The sequence below is a fragment of the Erpetoichthys calabaricus genome, chromosome 17 (genome assembly GCF_900747795.2).
Source record: "Erpetoichthys calabaricus chromosome 17, fErpCal1.3, whole genome shotgun sequence".
Lineage (NCBI taxonomy): Eukaryota > Metazoa > Chordata > Cladistia > Polypteriformes > Polypteridae > Erpetoichthys > Erpetoichthys calabaricus.
The window spans coordinates 77566191-77582492 of NC_041410.2; the positions used below are offsets into that span (position 1 = coordinate 77566191).

Genomic DNA, 16302 nt, shown 5'->3' on the forward strand with positions numbered 1-16302 from the left:
CCGTTGTATGCACATCAGTGCTCTTTATTGATAAAAAACGACTTTGCAGCCAGGATACCAGATTATACGGGTGGCTGCCCCAAACCTTTATCTGTGTATGTCTCATTTTTGTGACAATCTATAAAAGTAATAAAACTGAACAAAATCTATCCATTCATTTTGCTCCACAGAAGCAGAGGAAAATTTACAAAAAATGGTGCAGAAATTCTAGTGAAATATCTTAATTTCTTACTGTTATGCACAGATGTTAAAACATCTAGACAGTGAAGTGTACAAATGTTTTTATTATTGGCAAGAGAAATGACATTTCGAGCAGAAAGTATGTTTTTTAAGAGGTATATCCTTATAATTCACTGCAGGAGACACCCAGAGTCACAGTCTAGTGCTCAGGGTGAAAAAAGCTATATGAGTTATGGGACACTGCTATGATGATAAAACAAAAAGTACACATTGCTTATTTTGCATAACCTCTAATATGGAAGTGAGAAGCAAAGAGATAACAGAGCATGCAGTGTAGACTGCACTCCAACTGGCAATACAACATCATATTTTTGTTTCCCACTCCTGTCCCAGAAACATCACTCTTTTCAACCTCGTGGAGTATTAAGAGCATGGGCAAGGACACATATTAATGACAGTTCATTTTGCTGCCCCTTAATGGTATTATCACATACTCAAAATAACAATGCCACAGAATTACTATAAAGGGAAAAAGGCAGAAACTATGAAGATGCTGACATAAGATACTAAGAGAAATGTACTACTGTACAAAAATACAGATCAAACACAACATAATAGTTCAAACTTAGGAGCACCTAAAAGGCATGTAAAGTAAGAAATTTCAAGTTGGAATTGTTCTGAGTTACAGTGCCATGTACTGTATAACTTAAAACAGTTTCACTTGTGCCCCCTTAATCTACTTGCTTTGCTTATCTGCATTAATCCCGCTGTTGTAATTATTAATTTCAAACTCCCCCCCAATCAATTTTATTAATAGTTTCCTAAACAGATGCATAAATATGGTAAAGTATTTCCTGTTCAACTTTAATTCTTCTTCTGTAAGAAGCTTGTGGCCCAGTCTTGAAAGCTTATTTAAAGATCAAATAAATAAAAAAAAAAAAAAATCAATAATGGAAGAAACATCTGATACTATTGGGAAAAATGAACAATCCCGACTGATTAAATACAGAGAAAACTGAACCCCCTTTCTACTTGAGAATAGTTTCTAGTATCTGTCCCAGAAGGGAAATATATAGGGTGTAAAAACAGAAAGCAGGTATGCTTGATATTGATAAATTGCACAATGGCATTCTCAAACTTAATTCAATTAAGGGTCAAGGAGGGCTTTAGTCTATTCTGGCAATACTGGGTGCAAGAGAGGAAAAAGCCTTGAACAGGATGCCAGTGTGCAGTAGGGTCCTCTCAGGCACACAACCAAACAGGGCCAATTAACTTAACATACATGTCTTGGGGATATGGAAAGGAAAAGCCATGTAGTCATGGGGAGAACATGTATTGTACACAGACAATAATCAAGAAGCTGTATCTGTTAGGGAGAATCTGATTTGTTTCACCGTAATATTAAGTTAGTTATTTTCATACGTTCTTGTTTAACATGGCACCATAGAGTGGTGATGTGTTGTATGTTACTCAGATGTGCAAGTAAGAGTTTCAATATACTCTCTTTGCGTGACAATACTCCTACCTTTTCTCTTGCTTAAATTTATTCATTATTTTTTGCATTTCCTTTTTGTCTTTTACCACTTTTTTTTTTTTAAACTCACATTCTTTAATAGAGTATGTCATCAATAGTGATGATATACACTATTAAAGAATGTGTAGTAAATGACTTATGAGTTAATGGCAGACTGAGACTGTTCTTGTTCTAGTAGACCAGAGTGCAGCGTTTGACAATATAAATCACAGTATACTAATAAAATCACCTTAGACGATAGGTGGGCCTCTCGGGCAGTGTCTTAATTTGTTCCGGTTTTATTTCACAAGTAGAAAATTCTTTGTATGTTGTGGTGATTGTAGTTCAGAGATCCATGATATTGTATACGGCATGCGACATGAATCTATGCTTAGCATACTGCTATTTACAGTCTATATGCTCTTATTAGGTCACATTATTTCTAAACACAAGGGGAACAACCACAGCTATGCAGATGGAACATAGTTTTACCTATCGATAGCCCAAGATTTCCAATCCGTCTTGTATTTCTGAATGGATGAGTAGTAATTTCCTCAGGTTGAATAAGGAAAAAACTGAAATCTTAGCTGTTAGTAAAAATGGAAATAATGAGGGTATTAGAAATAAACTTGATCCCTTTGAATTAAAATTCAAAGTGGAAGTATTTAGGTATAATCATGGGCTCTAACCTAAACTTTATATCACATATTAACCATATTACTAAGACTGCATTTTTCCATTTAAGAAACGTTTCTAAAGTTAGACCTCTTATTATATTGCAAGATACTGCGAAATGTATTCACAATTGTGCTTTGAGTCGACTAGATTACTGTAATGCACTGCTAACTGGTCTACCTAAGACAGACATCAATCGGTTGCAGTTAGTTCAGAATGCAGCAGCAAGAATACACAAGTTTTCATAGCACTTAAAATTGCAAAAGCAGAGGCAGCAGCAATATGCAACTTTCTGTTTTTGCCTAGAACTTTCAGAAGAGAAACTAAGCATTATTCACACTTTTTACCTATATGTAAAAAGGCAGCTAATAGGGCACATACAGAACTTACAAGTGTGACAATATACTTGAATGATCTTCATCTGAAAAGTCCAGTCACACACTATGTTAATTAACACCTTTTCAATGGATGGTTGAGTAAACATGAAAGGAACATACTTATATATACTAATAGTTTAAAAGTCATTATTTTATACAGTTTGTTCTGGACACCTTTACAGAACATTTTACATAAAAATACAAAAGAAATTGAAGAGCTTTACAATTTATGACTTGGCAGAAAGACATAGAGAGAGCGAGATCATGCTATAAACCATACATAAGAGGAACATGAGTGTCCCCTGCCACTAGACCAGAGAGTGCTTTTCAGTTTATTATGAGCATATGAACTGGTCAGATTCTTAAAAAAACAGATTTTCTTTTAAATATCCTAGATAGAGAAGGAAATAAAATCTGCCAACAATCTCTTATGAGCCTCAACTAAAACTGCACGCAATAATTTTTAACATTCCATTAGAGAAATGTGTACAGTGAGATCCCTTTATTTACTAACTGACGGGTGGTGAGAGGTTTTGCAAATTACCAAGGTCAGTATCCTGTTGGTCTTTTAAAATAGTAAATAGAGTGAAACAGAACAGGATTTAAACCCACTTTGCTTCAATAAAGCTTTGCCTTTTATTTCAGTGAACTTTGAAAGTGATTGCGGGTTATCCAAAATCAAAGAGAAGAAATTACACTTTTAGCTACAATCGTGGTAGCCTATAACAGAACACTGTAGAGATGGCAGCATACTGCAGAATCTCTGAGAGTCCATTCATTTTTTAACTTGTATATTACACTACAGCTGCTCAGTAGTACTGTAAAAAAGTGTTGCATCCTGCTTATTCACAATTGCCAAGTACCTTTGCTAAAGATGCTGCATACAAAATAGATAAAATATTATGACGCTCCGTCTTCCCAAACCACTAATGTCCTTCATTTTACCAAAGACCATTTCCGTACAATTTAGTAGGTGAATTTGTTTGACTGAAGCCATACTTTTGAAAAATGTAAGAGTCTGATTTGATTAAATATACATTGCACTCTAGTTGTAAAAAGCAGTCTTACTGATGTTGTACACATCTTATTCAAACAACAAAGTAATATTAAAAAGTTTGCTAGACTGCATCTTGCCACTATCTAAAAACATCCAATGAAAACCCCACAATAAATAACATCCTTCCAAAACACTGATCCTTCAGTTTATACCAGGGACTTCAGCTGTCATCATGTTCAATGGGGACACATGTCTGGTAACAATGACAGAGTGCCTCTAGTTGTTTGGTCTTCTGCCTATAACATTTATCTCATCTGTGACCCCAAACAAACTGGCACATTTTTTAATCAGCCAAATGGATATGCAAGAATAATTCTGACATTTTTGGTTAATGTTAGCAGAGAAACATGCCCAAAGATTTCTCTTACAGCCAACTTCACCCATTCACTAGCTTCTGATTTTCACATCATTGTGATAAAATCTCTCCAGCAATTCCAAAGGAATTTTCTATGAAGCTAATTGGCCAGTATTCTTAAAGACACTTATGCATGTTACTGTCAGTATGTCAGGGTCAGTAGATGAATTGGTGAATGGTCAGTTTGCCTTGTGATATGTGGCCGGCCGTTCATCCCAGCCAATACCCCCAGGCCGCCAGGTGGAGCCCTCCCTGCAGCATGGAGGTGCCCCAAATGCCAGCAGGGAATTCTGGACAATGCAGTTTTATCCCCAACCCTGCTGGATGTCATGGGGGCCGCTGCAAGGAGGATTATTTGCCCTACGCCCCAGAAGTACATTCAAGTCACATGGACAGGAGGAATGACATGCTTCTGGGGTGAAGAAGAAAGGATTTTTATCTGACCTGGAAGTGTTCGTAGTCACGTGAACAGAGAGGGTGAAACACTTCAGGGTCAAGGACTATAAAAAGTACCGTGAGAGACCTGATAAAGTAGAGCTGAGATGGGTGGTACGGTGGCTAAGTGTCTGGGAGTGTGGAGGATTGTTAATTTTTGTAGTGATTATCGTTTATTGAAGTGGTGTGGAGTAGTGGTGCTTTGAGCACTGTGTTATTATAATAAACCATTATTTGGACTTTTATCTGGTGTCTGACATCTGGTCTGAGGGTTCAAGGGTTCAACAGTGCCTCTATCTGTCACAGTGGTGTAATCGGGCAGGATTTTCTGGCCGTCGGTTTGGCAGAGGACCTGTTTAAAAAATTTCTGTTGACAGAGAAGCCTAAGATGGCAGCGTCAGGACACGCAGTAACATCGCCAGAACCTACCTTCACCAAGTCTGTCATGGGAAAGAAGAGGGGTAAGCAGAGCAGCAGCGCGAGCGGAGAAGCCGTCATTATGGCCGACGCTCGGGATGAGCGTAGGAGTGACGGAGGAAGAATGCATCGAGGTATGTGCCGGCGATATAGTGGAGAATATTTTTAAAATAACACACTTTGTACCTTGCACAAACCTCGGAAATCATCATCCGGAGGCTCTGCGGGATGCAGACAAAGCTCCTACAGAAGGTGGTACACTCTCGTTCAAGGCTGTGAGAAGGACTACAGACTTCCGCATGTCGGCTACTGGCAAGGGACATGTGACCCAACCCGAAGAATTCTGGGAAGGAGGAGGTCCAATGTCCCGCTGTTTGCGCCTTCGTCTGTGAAAAGACGGACTTGTACTTTCTAAAGGGGAAGGGGCAGGCGAGCGAAGCACCGCTCACTCCGCAAGAAGGTAAGGAGGGCCAGGAAGTGGCTGATCGGTCTGTTGACAAATTAATAAAGACAGACCGCAGTTCACCGAAGAAGGCAAACCGGCCCTCAGACAATAAAAACTCCAAATCCCTGCGAGACCCGTCAGAGCACGTGCCAGAAACGGGCGTGCTCATTGGCTCCCCAGCCGGTAGGTGAGGTGAATAAGGAAGTAAGCTTGCCTCCAGTCGAAGTAAATAACATTTTGGACTCGTGGGAACTCGAGAAGTTAATTGAGCCCGTAAGTAGTTTCTTGCAGATCCTGACAAACATTTAGAGGATCATCGGAGAATTGGGAGCAGTGGCCGAAGCGCTGTTGAGGAAGGTGAAAGAATACCTGCGGCGGTTTGGTTGGGAGCCTCCCGTATTAAAGAATGCGACAGTGCAGGTAAGCGAGACCCATACCATACATAATAGAGGGACACAGAGTGAACCGGGCCCACGATTGTTCAGTAGCGGGTGCCAATCCTTTGTGAACCCTACAAAAGAGTCTGAAACGATGACCGAGTGGGCGGGGGAAGATCCGATCGTACCGGAGCAGCTGAACAGTGCTGTCTTACGGAGCGAGGCGGATCTAAAGACGCCGCCACCGGTCGTTGTTAAATCTAAAGGGGTGCAGACAGGAAAGGGGCTCTCTTTTACTCATAGGGAGACCCAAACTGTGAACAAGCCCCAGATTAAACAGGAGATCACTAAAAATAAAAAAAGGGGTCTCCTGATAAGTTGGAAAGCTTAAGGGCAGCCGAAAAATCCTCCTCAGCGGAGAAAAGGGTGGAGCCAGATGTTCCAAGGGGCTTCCTGTCTAACACAGAGAGACTACCAAGGGGACCGTGGCTGTGCTATGAATGCTGCAGGCCGGGCCACGGATGGAGAAGTTGTCCTGGGAGGACAGGGGACCAAAATAGTTACTCTTATACTGTTCCTCCTAGGTTTGCATGGGAGTGTCAACGAGATCGCCGAGGTCCGCCTTTTGGATCACCTTGGAGGAAGATGTCCCTTGCGGGGCTGGACGCTCAAAACCACGGTTTTTCGCTGGGAGAAGGGTACTGTGATATGTGGCCAGCCATTCATCCCTGCCAATACCCCCAGGCCGCCAGGTGAAGCCCTCCCTGCAGCATGGAGGTGCCCCGAATGCCAGGAGGGAATTCTGGACAATGCAGTTTTTATCCCCAACCCTGCTGGATGCCATGGGGGCCGCTGCAGGGAGGAACAAGGATTATTTGCCCTACGCCCCGGAAGTACATTCAAGTCACATGGACAGGAGGAATGACGTGCTTCCGGGGTGAAGAAGAAAGGATTTTTATCTGACCCGGAAGTGTTCCTAGTCATGTGGACAGAGAGGACTATAAAAAGGACTGTGAGAGACCAGAGCGTGGCGCTGAGCTGGGTGGAAGGGTGGCAACGTGTCTGGGAGTGGAGGATTGTTGATTGATTGTGATTAGTGTAATGATTATTGAATTATTATATGAGTATTGTGGAGTGTAGGTGCTTTGTGCACTTTAATATTGTCCGAATAAATAATTATTGGACTTTTACCTGGTGTCTGAAGAGTGGTCAGAGGGTTCAAGGGGTCGAGAGGACCTCTATCTGTCACAGCCTATAGACAAATAATTTTAAAAAATCCCATCACATTAAATTAGAGGTCTTTATTGTCACATGCACTGCATGAGCATAGTGAAATTCTTGTGCCACAGTTGCAGTGATGTATAAATAAGTACTTACGGAAATAACAAACTGGACCCAGTGTATTCAAATGTTAAAGATGCCTTTAAGCATAATCAACTTGCTCCTTTAGGCAAATCTGACCACTACCCGATTCATCTTATTCCCAGCTACAAGCCTGTTATTAGACAACAACCTGTTACCACCAGAATAAAGAGGACGTGGAGCCTGGAGACTGAAATGGCTCTGAATGACTGCTTCCAAATGACAGCCTGGGAAATGATGAGAGAGTCAAATGGGGACAATATTGAGGGACTCTGTCAATGCATCACAGACTATATTAACTTATGTGTCAATACATTGGTATCCATAAAGACAGCATGTTGCTTTCCAAACAAGCAGCCCTGGATTACTAAGGACCTAAAATGTCCCCTGAATAAAAAGAGAGCATTCAAATCCCGTGACAAAGAGAATCTAAAGGACGTGCAGCGTGTGTGCTAAAGAAAAAGCTGAGTGAAGAAAAGGAAGCGCACAAAGCTGAAATAGAAAACAAACTCAACATTAATGATGTCTGGAATGGACTAGGTATAATTACTGGACTCAACCCAGGGCTCAGGTGCTAGAAGGGAATGTGGACAAAGCTAATGCCCTGAACCAATTTGTTATACAGATTTTCCCTCCTACTGCCACCTTCTTCCAATGATCAGTCTACCAACACCATCCCTACTACATCAACAACTTCTAGCACATCAACTGGAATGGCCAGTGACAAGTCCACCTCTAAACATCAATGTGGATTGTCCATAACTGAAGACCAAGTAAGGCGACAACTGAGGAAGCTACACACAGGAAAAGCTATGAGACCAGATGGATTCAGTCCTTAAGTTCTTAAAGCCTATTCTGACCAATTTTGTGGTGTCCTCTACCACCTGTTCAGTCTGTCCCTAAGGCTTCAGAAAGTGCTTCTGCTGTGGAAAACATCCTGCAGTGTTCCTGTTCCAACAGATGACAGGCGCCTTTTCACCTAAAGACTACAGATCAGTAGCATGTCTAACATCCTGAAGACCTTTGTGAGACTGGTTCTGGACAAATCATCTTGTAGCAGACCACCTGAACACACTGGAGTTTGCCTATTGGACAAAGACTGGAGTGGAGGATGCAATTATCTATCTGCTCCACAAAGCTTATACTCACCTAGACAAAACTGGCAGCACTGTGAGGATTATGTTTTTTGATTCCTCCAGCACCTTCAATACCCTCCAGCCATCCCTGTTAAGAAGTAAACTCAGAGATGTGCAGATGGATGAGTCTGTGGTGCCCTGGATAATAGACTATCTGTCAGACAGTCCACAGTTTGTGAGACTCAAGGGCTGTGTTTCTGATATGGATATGGACCACACTGGAGCACCACAAGGAACAGTCCTGTCTCCTTTTCTCTTTACACCTTAGACTATAAATATAACACCAGGTCATGTTACCTGCAGAAATTCTCAGATGATTCTGGATTTATGGGGTGTATTGATAAAGAGGATGAGACAGAGTATAGTAATCAGATGGAAAGGTTCTTGGTGCAAAGAGAATTTTCTGCATCTTAAGACTGGTAAAACTAAGGAACTGGTTATTAACTTTCACCGTACCAAAGAACCTCTATGTCTGGTCACTATTCAAAGAGTGGATGTAGAGATGGTCCACTCCTACAAGTACTTGGGGGTCCACATTAATGACAGGTTGGACTGGTCTTGGAGCACAGATGAACTATATTAATAGAGGGCAGGGCAGGCTCTTTTTTCTCAGGAGACTTCATTTACTTAATGTTGGAAGTGACATCCTTCACATCTTCTAGAACTCTGTGCTGGCCAGTGCAATTTTTTATGCTATGACGTGCTGGGCTGGTAACATCACTTCGAGAGTGGCCCACTGAATCAACAAGCTAATTAAAAGTGCAAGCTCAGTTACAGGATGCACCCTGGAGGTAGTAGCAAAGAAGAGAATTAAAATAAAATTGAGTGCCATTATTAACAATACTGCATATCCTCTCTCTGACACACTAACACTGAGTGCTTTCATCAAAAGTGTGTCAAGAAACGCATAATACCTCACGGTGACTGTGACAGCCAAGTATGAACCTTTCTTTCTTTAGAATTTCCTTGCTTTATAGTCATTCCAGTGTGTGTTCAGACCAAAATATGAGTGTATATTTATTTATTTAGAGAGCTTGTGTGAAAAAGCAAATTTCCCCCTGGGGACAAACAAAAGTTCTACCAATCAAAAACTGTAAATAAATAGTTATTCTATTATGCCTACCACTTTGGCTAAAGGTAACTTTATTACTTTAATAGCAATTTCTGAAACACTATGGCGAAACAGAGCCCTGCCATCAGGTCTATCCATGGTGGAGAAATAAACCATGCAATCCGATTTGATAAAACATATTATTCAGAAAGTAATGCTGTTTTTTATGTTCACAGTAGCAAGTACAGTATACCTGCTTTAAATACAGAACAGCAAAATGTTTCTGTAAAATGTACAGACTGTTCTACAAAATATACACTGGCAAACCATATTTAGCTACTAGACTGCTTTATTTACAATACAGAGGTCATTTTAGTCTCCATTTTCTTATCCTCATTGTTGTCAACATGTTAAGAAAAATGTCATAGGACTTGTAGCAAGTCTTCTAAAGCAGGCTCAATTTATGTATATTTATATGTATTGTAAATACATAGAAAATTTATATATATATTTCACAGATCAAATTATGAAGTCTTCACTGCATAGGGGCTTTTTAAAATCACATTTCACTTCAGTGTCTTTTTGTTTTGTTTTGTTTTTTTTAACCTTTTTTTTGTTGCATGGGGTCACTGCATTGGGTCTTTTTAAAAAAAATCAAATTCCATTTAACATTTTTTTGTTATTTCTCATTATAAAAAATGTCAAATTGGTTTCTTTTATTTCCAGAGCTTGACATATTTTCTTCTTGCCCAGTGTCAGCAACAATAAGACATAAAATTTGTTTACTTATTCAAGATCGGTTTTGCACCATCATTGACTACCAGTCACCAAACTAAAATAAAACTTGTGTATATATGTTTAGTCAAACAAAGGTCTAACTTTAGTTTAGGTGTCCATTATAAACAAGCTATTAACAGTCTATAGACATTTTAACTATGTATTTTTTTGTCATTTATCATTAAAAATAATAAGATTCTTAGAAATATGTGTCATTGTTGTAATTGTTTTGTGTCATTTTATAAAGGCTTATCATATATTTTATAACATACAGACTGTTGTCACCTACTTATAATGGATACATTAGCTAAAGTGTTATCCAAGCAAAGCGATCAGGACCAGTCGCTGACGTTTTCCATGTAACTTACATTTGTTTGCCTAGCTGAACTCGCCTCTTGTAACCAACGTCCTCCACCTCTGGAGACACACTTGGATCTTCCCAGTACAACCACCAAATTCTTGTTTTATAAAGTCAGGTTGCACCCCTCTTTAGGTGTAGACAATTAGTTAACAGTTATTATGAGATATGGACTAGTAAACAATGTAAAGCAAATAAATGAGAGGAAACAAGTGTGACCATTTGCATTTCTATTTTTCATATATCACAGCTAGTTAAGTTGTATAGTATCAGCTCTGAAATAAAAATATACGTACAGGTTTTGAGAGTGAGACTGAGTCAAATCAACTAGCTGTCATTTAATGGATTAACAGCGGTGGTAAATAAAAGCAGAGACAAGTTACCCATGGCGCTTATTCAAAAACAATCAAAGTGACGGAGACCCAGATTTTCAGGTGTGAGTACAATGATGAATGATGAATTATTGAGCTTCACACCAGTCCTGTTGTAAAGCTAGTAATGTCTCCACGGACGTAAATTGTAACAAATGTCAAATTACTTGTGAGATACCTGGAAGATTGTCTTTACAGGCCTTTTAAAATAATGGGTGACTGAGACAAATTTTTCTTTAAAATGTTATTTATATGCTAATGTTTCTTGAATGTACAGATGCAAACATATCTCACAACATCTAATGTCACAAAGATACTTGTGGATAAGCTTGATTTGAAAAGTCTTGGTTACAAAAAAAGTTTATTTGTTCAAGTAGGAAAAACAAAATGTAATAAATTTAGCTTTGTCACACATGTGCGCTTAGGGGACAACTAAAGGGCTTGAATAAAAGTAATTCCACACCTGACCAGGGGGCAGTGAAGTGCACGGATTCTCTCTCTCATTTTCTTGCAGACCATTATCAGGAAGTCCCGCCCAGTTCCGGGGCAAATAATGACGTCACCGCCGATTCAGGCCCTGATGACATCACTTCCTTTACTTGCATTTAAAGGCTGCCATTATAAGGCAGCAAGTCAGTTCTGTTTTGGACTCAGTCGTGTGAACATATCTGTTCTTTTTGATCGATTTTGCAGCTGGGAAATATTATACGGTTGGCTGCCCTAAACCTTTCCAATGTCTCTTTGTCATTCTTGTGACAGATGGTACACCCATTTGATAATCATACTGTATATCAGTCATTTTAAAATGTACGTTAAATGTAGGGGTTTTGAACAACTCCTAATAAATATTTAAAACAGGCCCCAATGATTGTAATGACCCAGTATTTGCGGTATATCTTGGTTGAAAGGCCTACGGCTGGTCAGATCCTTGACAACACTCACGTTAGGAAACTCTCTCAACCTGGCGACCATCTATTGCACTATATCACTCCTTAGCTATGCTTCAAGGCCTTTGAAATATGTGTTGTCAACATAATATCACCGACCATTGAAAGTTTTCTCTCATTTGATTAAGCCATGTTCCACCTAAGACGTTAAGTCAATGCCTTAATCACATTCACAGAGAATGGCTTCCAAAAACAGCTGAAGACAAGAACAGTGTTACTGGACTTGATGACGGCCTGCCACACAGTGCCGTGTATTGTTCAAAATCAGTAACGTTCTCATCCAGTGGACGGGTGAGGCCACTGCAGTATTTCTGTAAAACTGTTGCTTCAGAGTCAACATGGCAGGTCACATGGACTTTTGCAGGTGGATGCTGCATTGGTGGTCGTAGTGGATCCCCACTCTCTATGTATGGTGCTTTGAGTAGCTAGTAAACCTCTATGCTGTATAAATGTAATTATTATTATTCAAAAGCATGCAACCAAAACAGTAACCAAAAATACAAACGAGAAGCAATCTGTGCACATTGAAAAGATGCTGACTGGCACCTCTTAAGGTATTACTGCATACATTGGTCCATAGTCACTACTTCATGCTGCTGTTGATCAGCCCTTACCAAAATGGTTGATATACAACTATATTAGCCCACGTATCTGAATGAAGCACTCTCTTCTGTCATTCCTCAATATTTTTAACATTGAAAGTCTTAGTTCTGTCAAACAATATTGTCAGATTCAAAAGATATTGGGCAGTGTACGGCTAGTCTGCACATTTGCAGATTCAGATATAGCACACTCTCTTGCTGAGGTGCAGTTCAGTTAATGTTACATTTTGTCAACAACTGCTTACTGTACAAGACTGAAGAACTCAAAATCTCAAGAATCAATGAGGCAGTGTGTATGGCTAGCACCCCCCCAAATGTTTCCCAAGAATCAATGCAGCAATGTTCCCATTTAAATGTCTGTCACTAGAATACCTCATCTTTCAGTCTCCAGCGACCTTCAAGCATAATTTTTATTGTAAATGAAATCTGCTACCACAGTAAGTCACAGGAATACTAGGCTCAAACACATTTTGGTCTAAGGAATGATTTGATGAATATCCACTAAAATAAATGGTTTGTTGCTGATCTTACCTGCATTCCAGACATTGTGAGACAGATCTAGAAGTTAGTTTCCCCTCACACTTCAGTCACAGATCACCTGATAACATCAGAGCTGTGGGAGACACAGATTTAAAATTTGAAAATTAGAAATGCAAGTCTTTTAATATATTGAAATTTCTCTTTTGATTAACTTCAGCGGTTTCTCAGAAAACCTACAATTAAAGTTGAATATACTTTTAAGAATATACGAATATACGAAAGATTCAAAATTTTTCAGTTTCATAAAAAAAAAAAAAAAGTAAGACCCACATTACACTGCCTGATTTTTCCAGCGACTTTTGGATGCATAGCATACTACTGAGACATATTTTCTCTAGTGGTCTCAAGTCTACAATGGGGTCTTCTCCAAATGAATTGTGCTTGAAACACCTCCTGTAGGTGCCCTTTATAGTAAAGACAATCTGAAGCTTACACTTGCTTCTCTGAGTAAAAGCACATGTTTAAAAAAATTAAATACAATGAATAAAAACATGATATTCTTCTTATCCTACCTTTTCCTGGGATTATCATTTTTACAAATTAATTAATTAAATGCTGTCTTTAAAAAAATGCAATATTTGTGAACTAGGAAGTTTCACAGAGGAGACTTCCTCATTCACTAAAAATAGGTTTCCCTGTCGCCAAAAAAATAACTGTGCCAGAAATGTGATTAAATAACAGTTTCATATTTTTCTTGATCATTGTAACAATTCAAGATGCATGTAGTGGAATTCATCATTCAAAGAAAATAAAAAGAGTAGGAAATGATACGTTGCCTACAAGTATCCATGTTTTCCAAAAGCCTAATACTATCCACCTTCTGCAGCTAATTCATGAGGAAATGTACAAACAAAACAGGCCATTGTAAAAAGAACGCTGAATGGATGATTGCAGTCTGTCTGACGATTAAAATTAGAACTCAGCAAATGTGTTTTTAGTGATGTGGAAACATCAGTATCTTTAAAGTAAAATTTATTTCACTGTGAGCACTAGTGCAAAGTTCTTAACAAATTGATTATAAAATAAGGACAAGAAATAAAAAAACACTTAAAACTACACATCTCAAGGCAACAGAAAACCACTTTGTAGTTTAGCATTCTGTTTTCAATATTGTCCTACAGAAAAAAAAAACACACACATCAAAAAATAGCCCAAATGGAGTATGTGCCCCTAACTAACTGTTGCTGAAAAAGTTGTTGGATGCTAAATTTAACTTCATACTCACTCTCTATCTTTCCTTTTTAATTTAGTAAATGTAAACAAACAGGAAGTAAAAAAAAAAATGAAGACTTATGAATATTTTCCGATATTTAAGTCTGAGAAGAGAAAGAGACAGAAAAAAAAACACACACACACACCCAACCCACACGTTTGTTTCCGTTTTGGGCAGGAGTTTACTCCAGAGATGCTATGCTGCAGCTGCAAACTTAATCAGATTTCATGTACAGATTACATGCATAAAGTTCAGCTTGCTTCCAAACGTCTGTAGCCTCAACTCCTTATTTCTACAGCACCCACAGCAGAAGTTAGAGCAGCACTTTTTTTTTTTTGCAAACCTAACTTTCCTCATCTTTTAACTATTTATTGTTCAGATGTGCTTTTTAATAGCTGAGTGACAATTACTGTCTGTTCCTTAGTTAAAAATGGAGGACGCTGGTATACCATCAAGAGGAAAAGAAGAATGGAAGGTGGCAAGGAAAGAAAGACCTACTGTAGTAGATGCACAAAAAACAAATTAAGCACCCCTCACTTTGAGATAAAATGGAGAATGAGGGTTGGTTAAGGAGCACAAGTCAGTGCTTATCAGTCAATTGTCACCTGGCCTGTCCATAATAGGTTAGCCTTTTACTTTGGATAACAAGCCTAAATATCTCACTCAGCCACTTTTTAAAGAACTGTTGAAGATACGGAACTGATCTTTTCTTATAAGTACTTAGGTCATTTGCTTTTAATGCAGCTAACTTCTAACAGTTCATGTGCAAACAAATTAAATACATAAAAGAGAGTGGAAGCCGGCCCTGACTCAGACAGGTGTACACCGTAGGTTATTCATAATTTACACTATTTATAATGATGCACACAACCCAGTGCCCTAGCACCAATCACTCAATGCCACTCTTTTCAGGTCCGCCTCCACTCCTCTCTTCCCGAGCTCTGTCCTACTTCCACCCGACTCCAGCCCTCGAATGGAGGGAGGCGGCCCCTTTTATGTTCACCCGGACGTGCTCCAGGTGCCTCCCAACGAGCTCCTGCCGGCACTCCCTGGTGTGGCGGAAGTGCCGGCTGTGCACCCGGAAGCATTCCGGGTGTTCCTGGTCTTCTTCCCCCCAGCACTTCTGGGTGTGGTGGAAGTGCTGAGGGCCAGGGCTCCTCAGGCATCTGGGCGCCCCCTGGTGGTGACCACGGGCCCCTATAGAGTTGAGCTTCCATGCTCCTTTCCCGTGGTCCCCAAAACCACCAGGGCGGTCGCCCCCTCATGGCCTGGAGGAGGCGTAATCCCTCCTCTGGTCCTTCCGGGAGTCCCGGCTGGGTACCGCCTCCAGCCGCTCGCCACAAGAGTCTCGTTGAAGTAAAAAAGAAAAAAAATTAGCAAGTTTCCAACTAACGAAAATAAAATTTATTTCATCACCGCTAATTCTCATTTTAATCTGTGGTGCCAGCTCATTTCATCAGCAGAAAAATTTACTCCACAAATCTATGTGTATGAAAGCCCTATGAATATGTCTACTATATGAGTAAACAGGGTTTATTTAAAAGAGAAAGGGAAAAATCATACTAGGGTTAAATTAATCAGATGAACAGGAGGTTTAACTTCCCAATACTGTTCTGTAAGCAACATGACAAAATGCTTCTAGTAAGTCAAGTAACTTTATTGGCTGAAATAGATCAACACGGCTTCATTTTGATGGAAAATGTAATTACAGTCGATCCTCGGTTCACGAACGTCTCTGAACATGTACAAATCGGGTTACGACCAAAACGTTCGCCAAACTATTACATCTGTTCACGGCCACACACTCGGTACACGAACAAGCCAGTTTCCCTTCTGGTTCGTACGCGCCAATGATTTCCGAACGTGTTCAGTCTCTCCCTGTGCATTCGCTGTGAACTCTTTGTGCTCTATTTCGTTTCCCTTCCGGTTCATACATGCCAGTGATTTATGCACGTGTTCAGTCTCTCCCTGTACAGTGCATTGTTCTCGGTCAGACATGCATTGCGCAGAGGGACTTTACCTCAAAACTGTAATCTCCTCTCCACCCAGTTCCTCCTCACTTCCTTCATGCCAGAACTCAACTCATGCAAGGTTAGTTTTTGTGTAAATTATGG

The 16302-nt window shown here is 39.8% G+C and overlaps 1 protein-coding gene across 4 annotated transcripts in view; it reads right to left on the reverse strand.

The window, feature by feature from the left end:
* Positions 1-16302, reverse strand: part of csk (C-terminal Src kinase) — a 165551-nt gene that overhangs the window by 27140 nt on the left and 122109 nt on the right. For all 4 annotated transcript variants that reach the window (XM_051920920.1, XM_028823826.2, XM_028823824.2 and 1 more), the window contains one exon: positions 12967-13048. In XM_051920920.1, the coding sequence (XP_051776880.1) occupies positions 12967-12981 (15 nt within the window). In that variant the 5' untranslated portion in view covers positions 12982-13048. The remainder of the gene's footprint in view (positions 1-12966; positions 13049-16302) is intronic.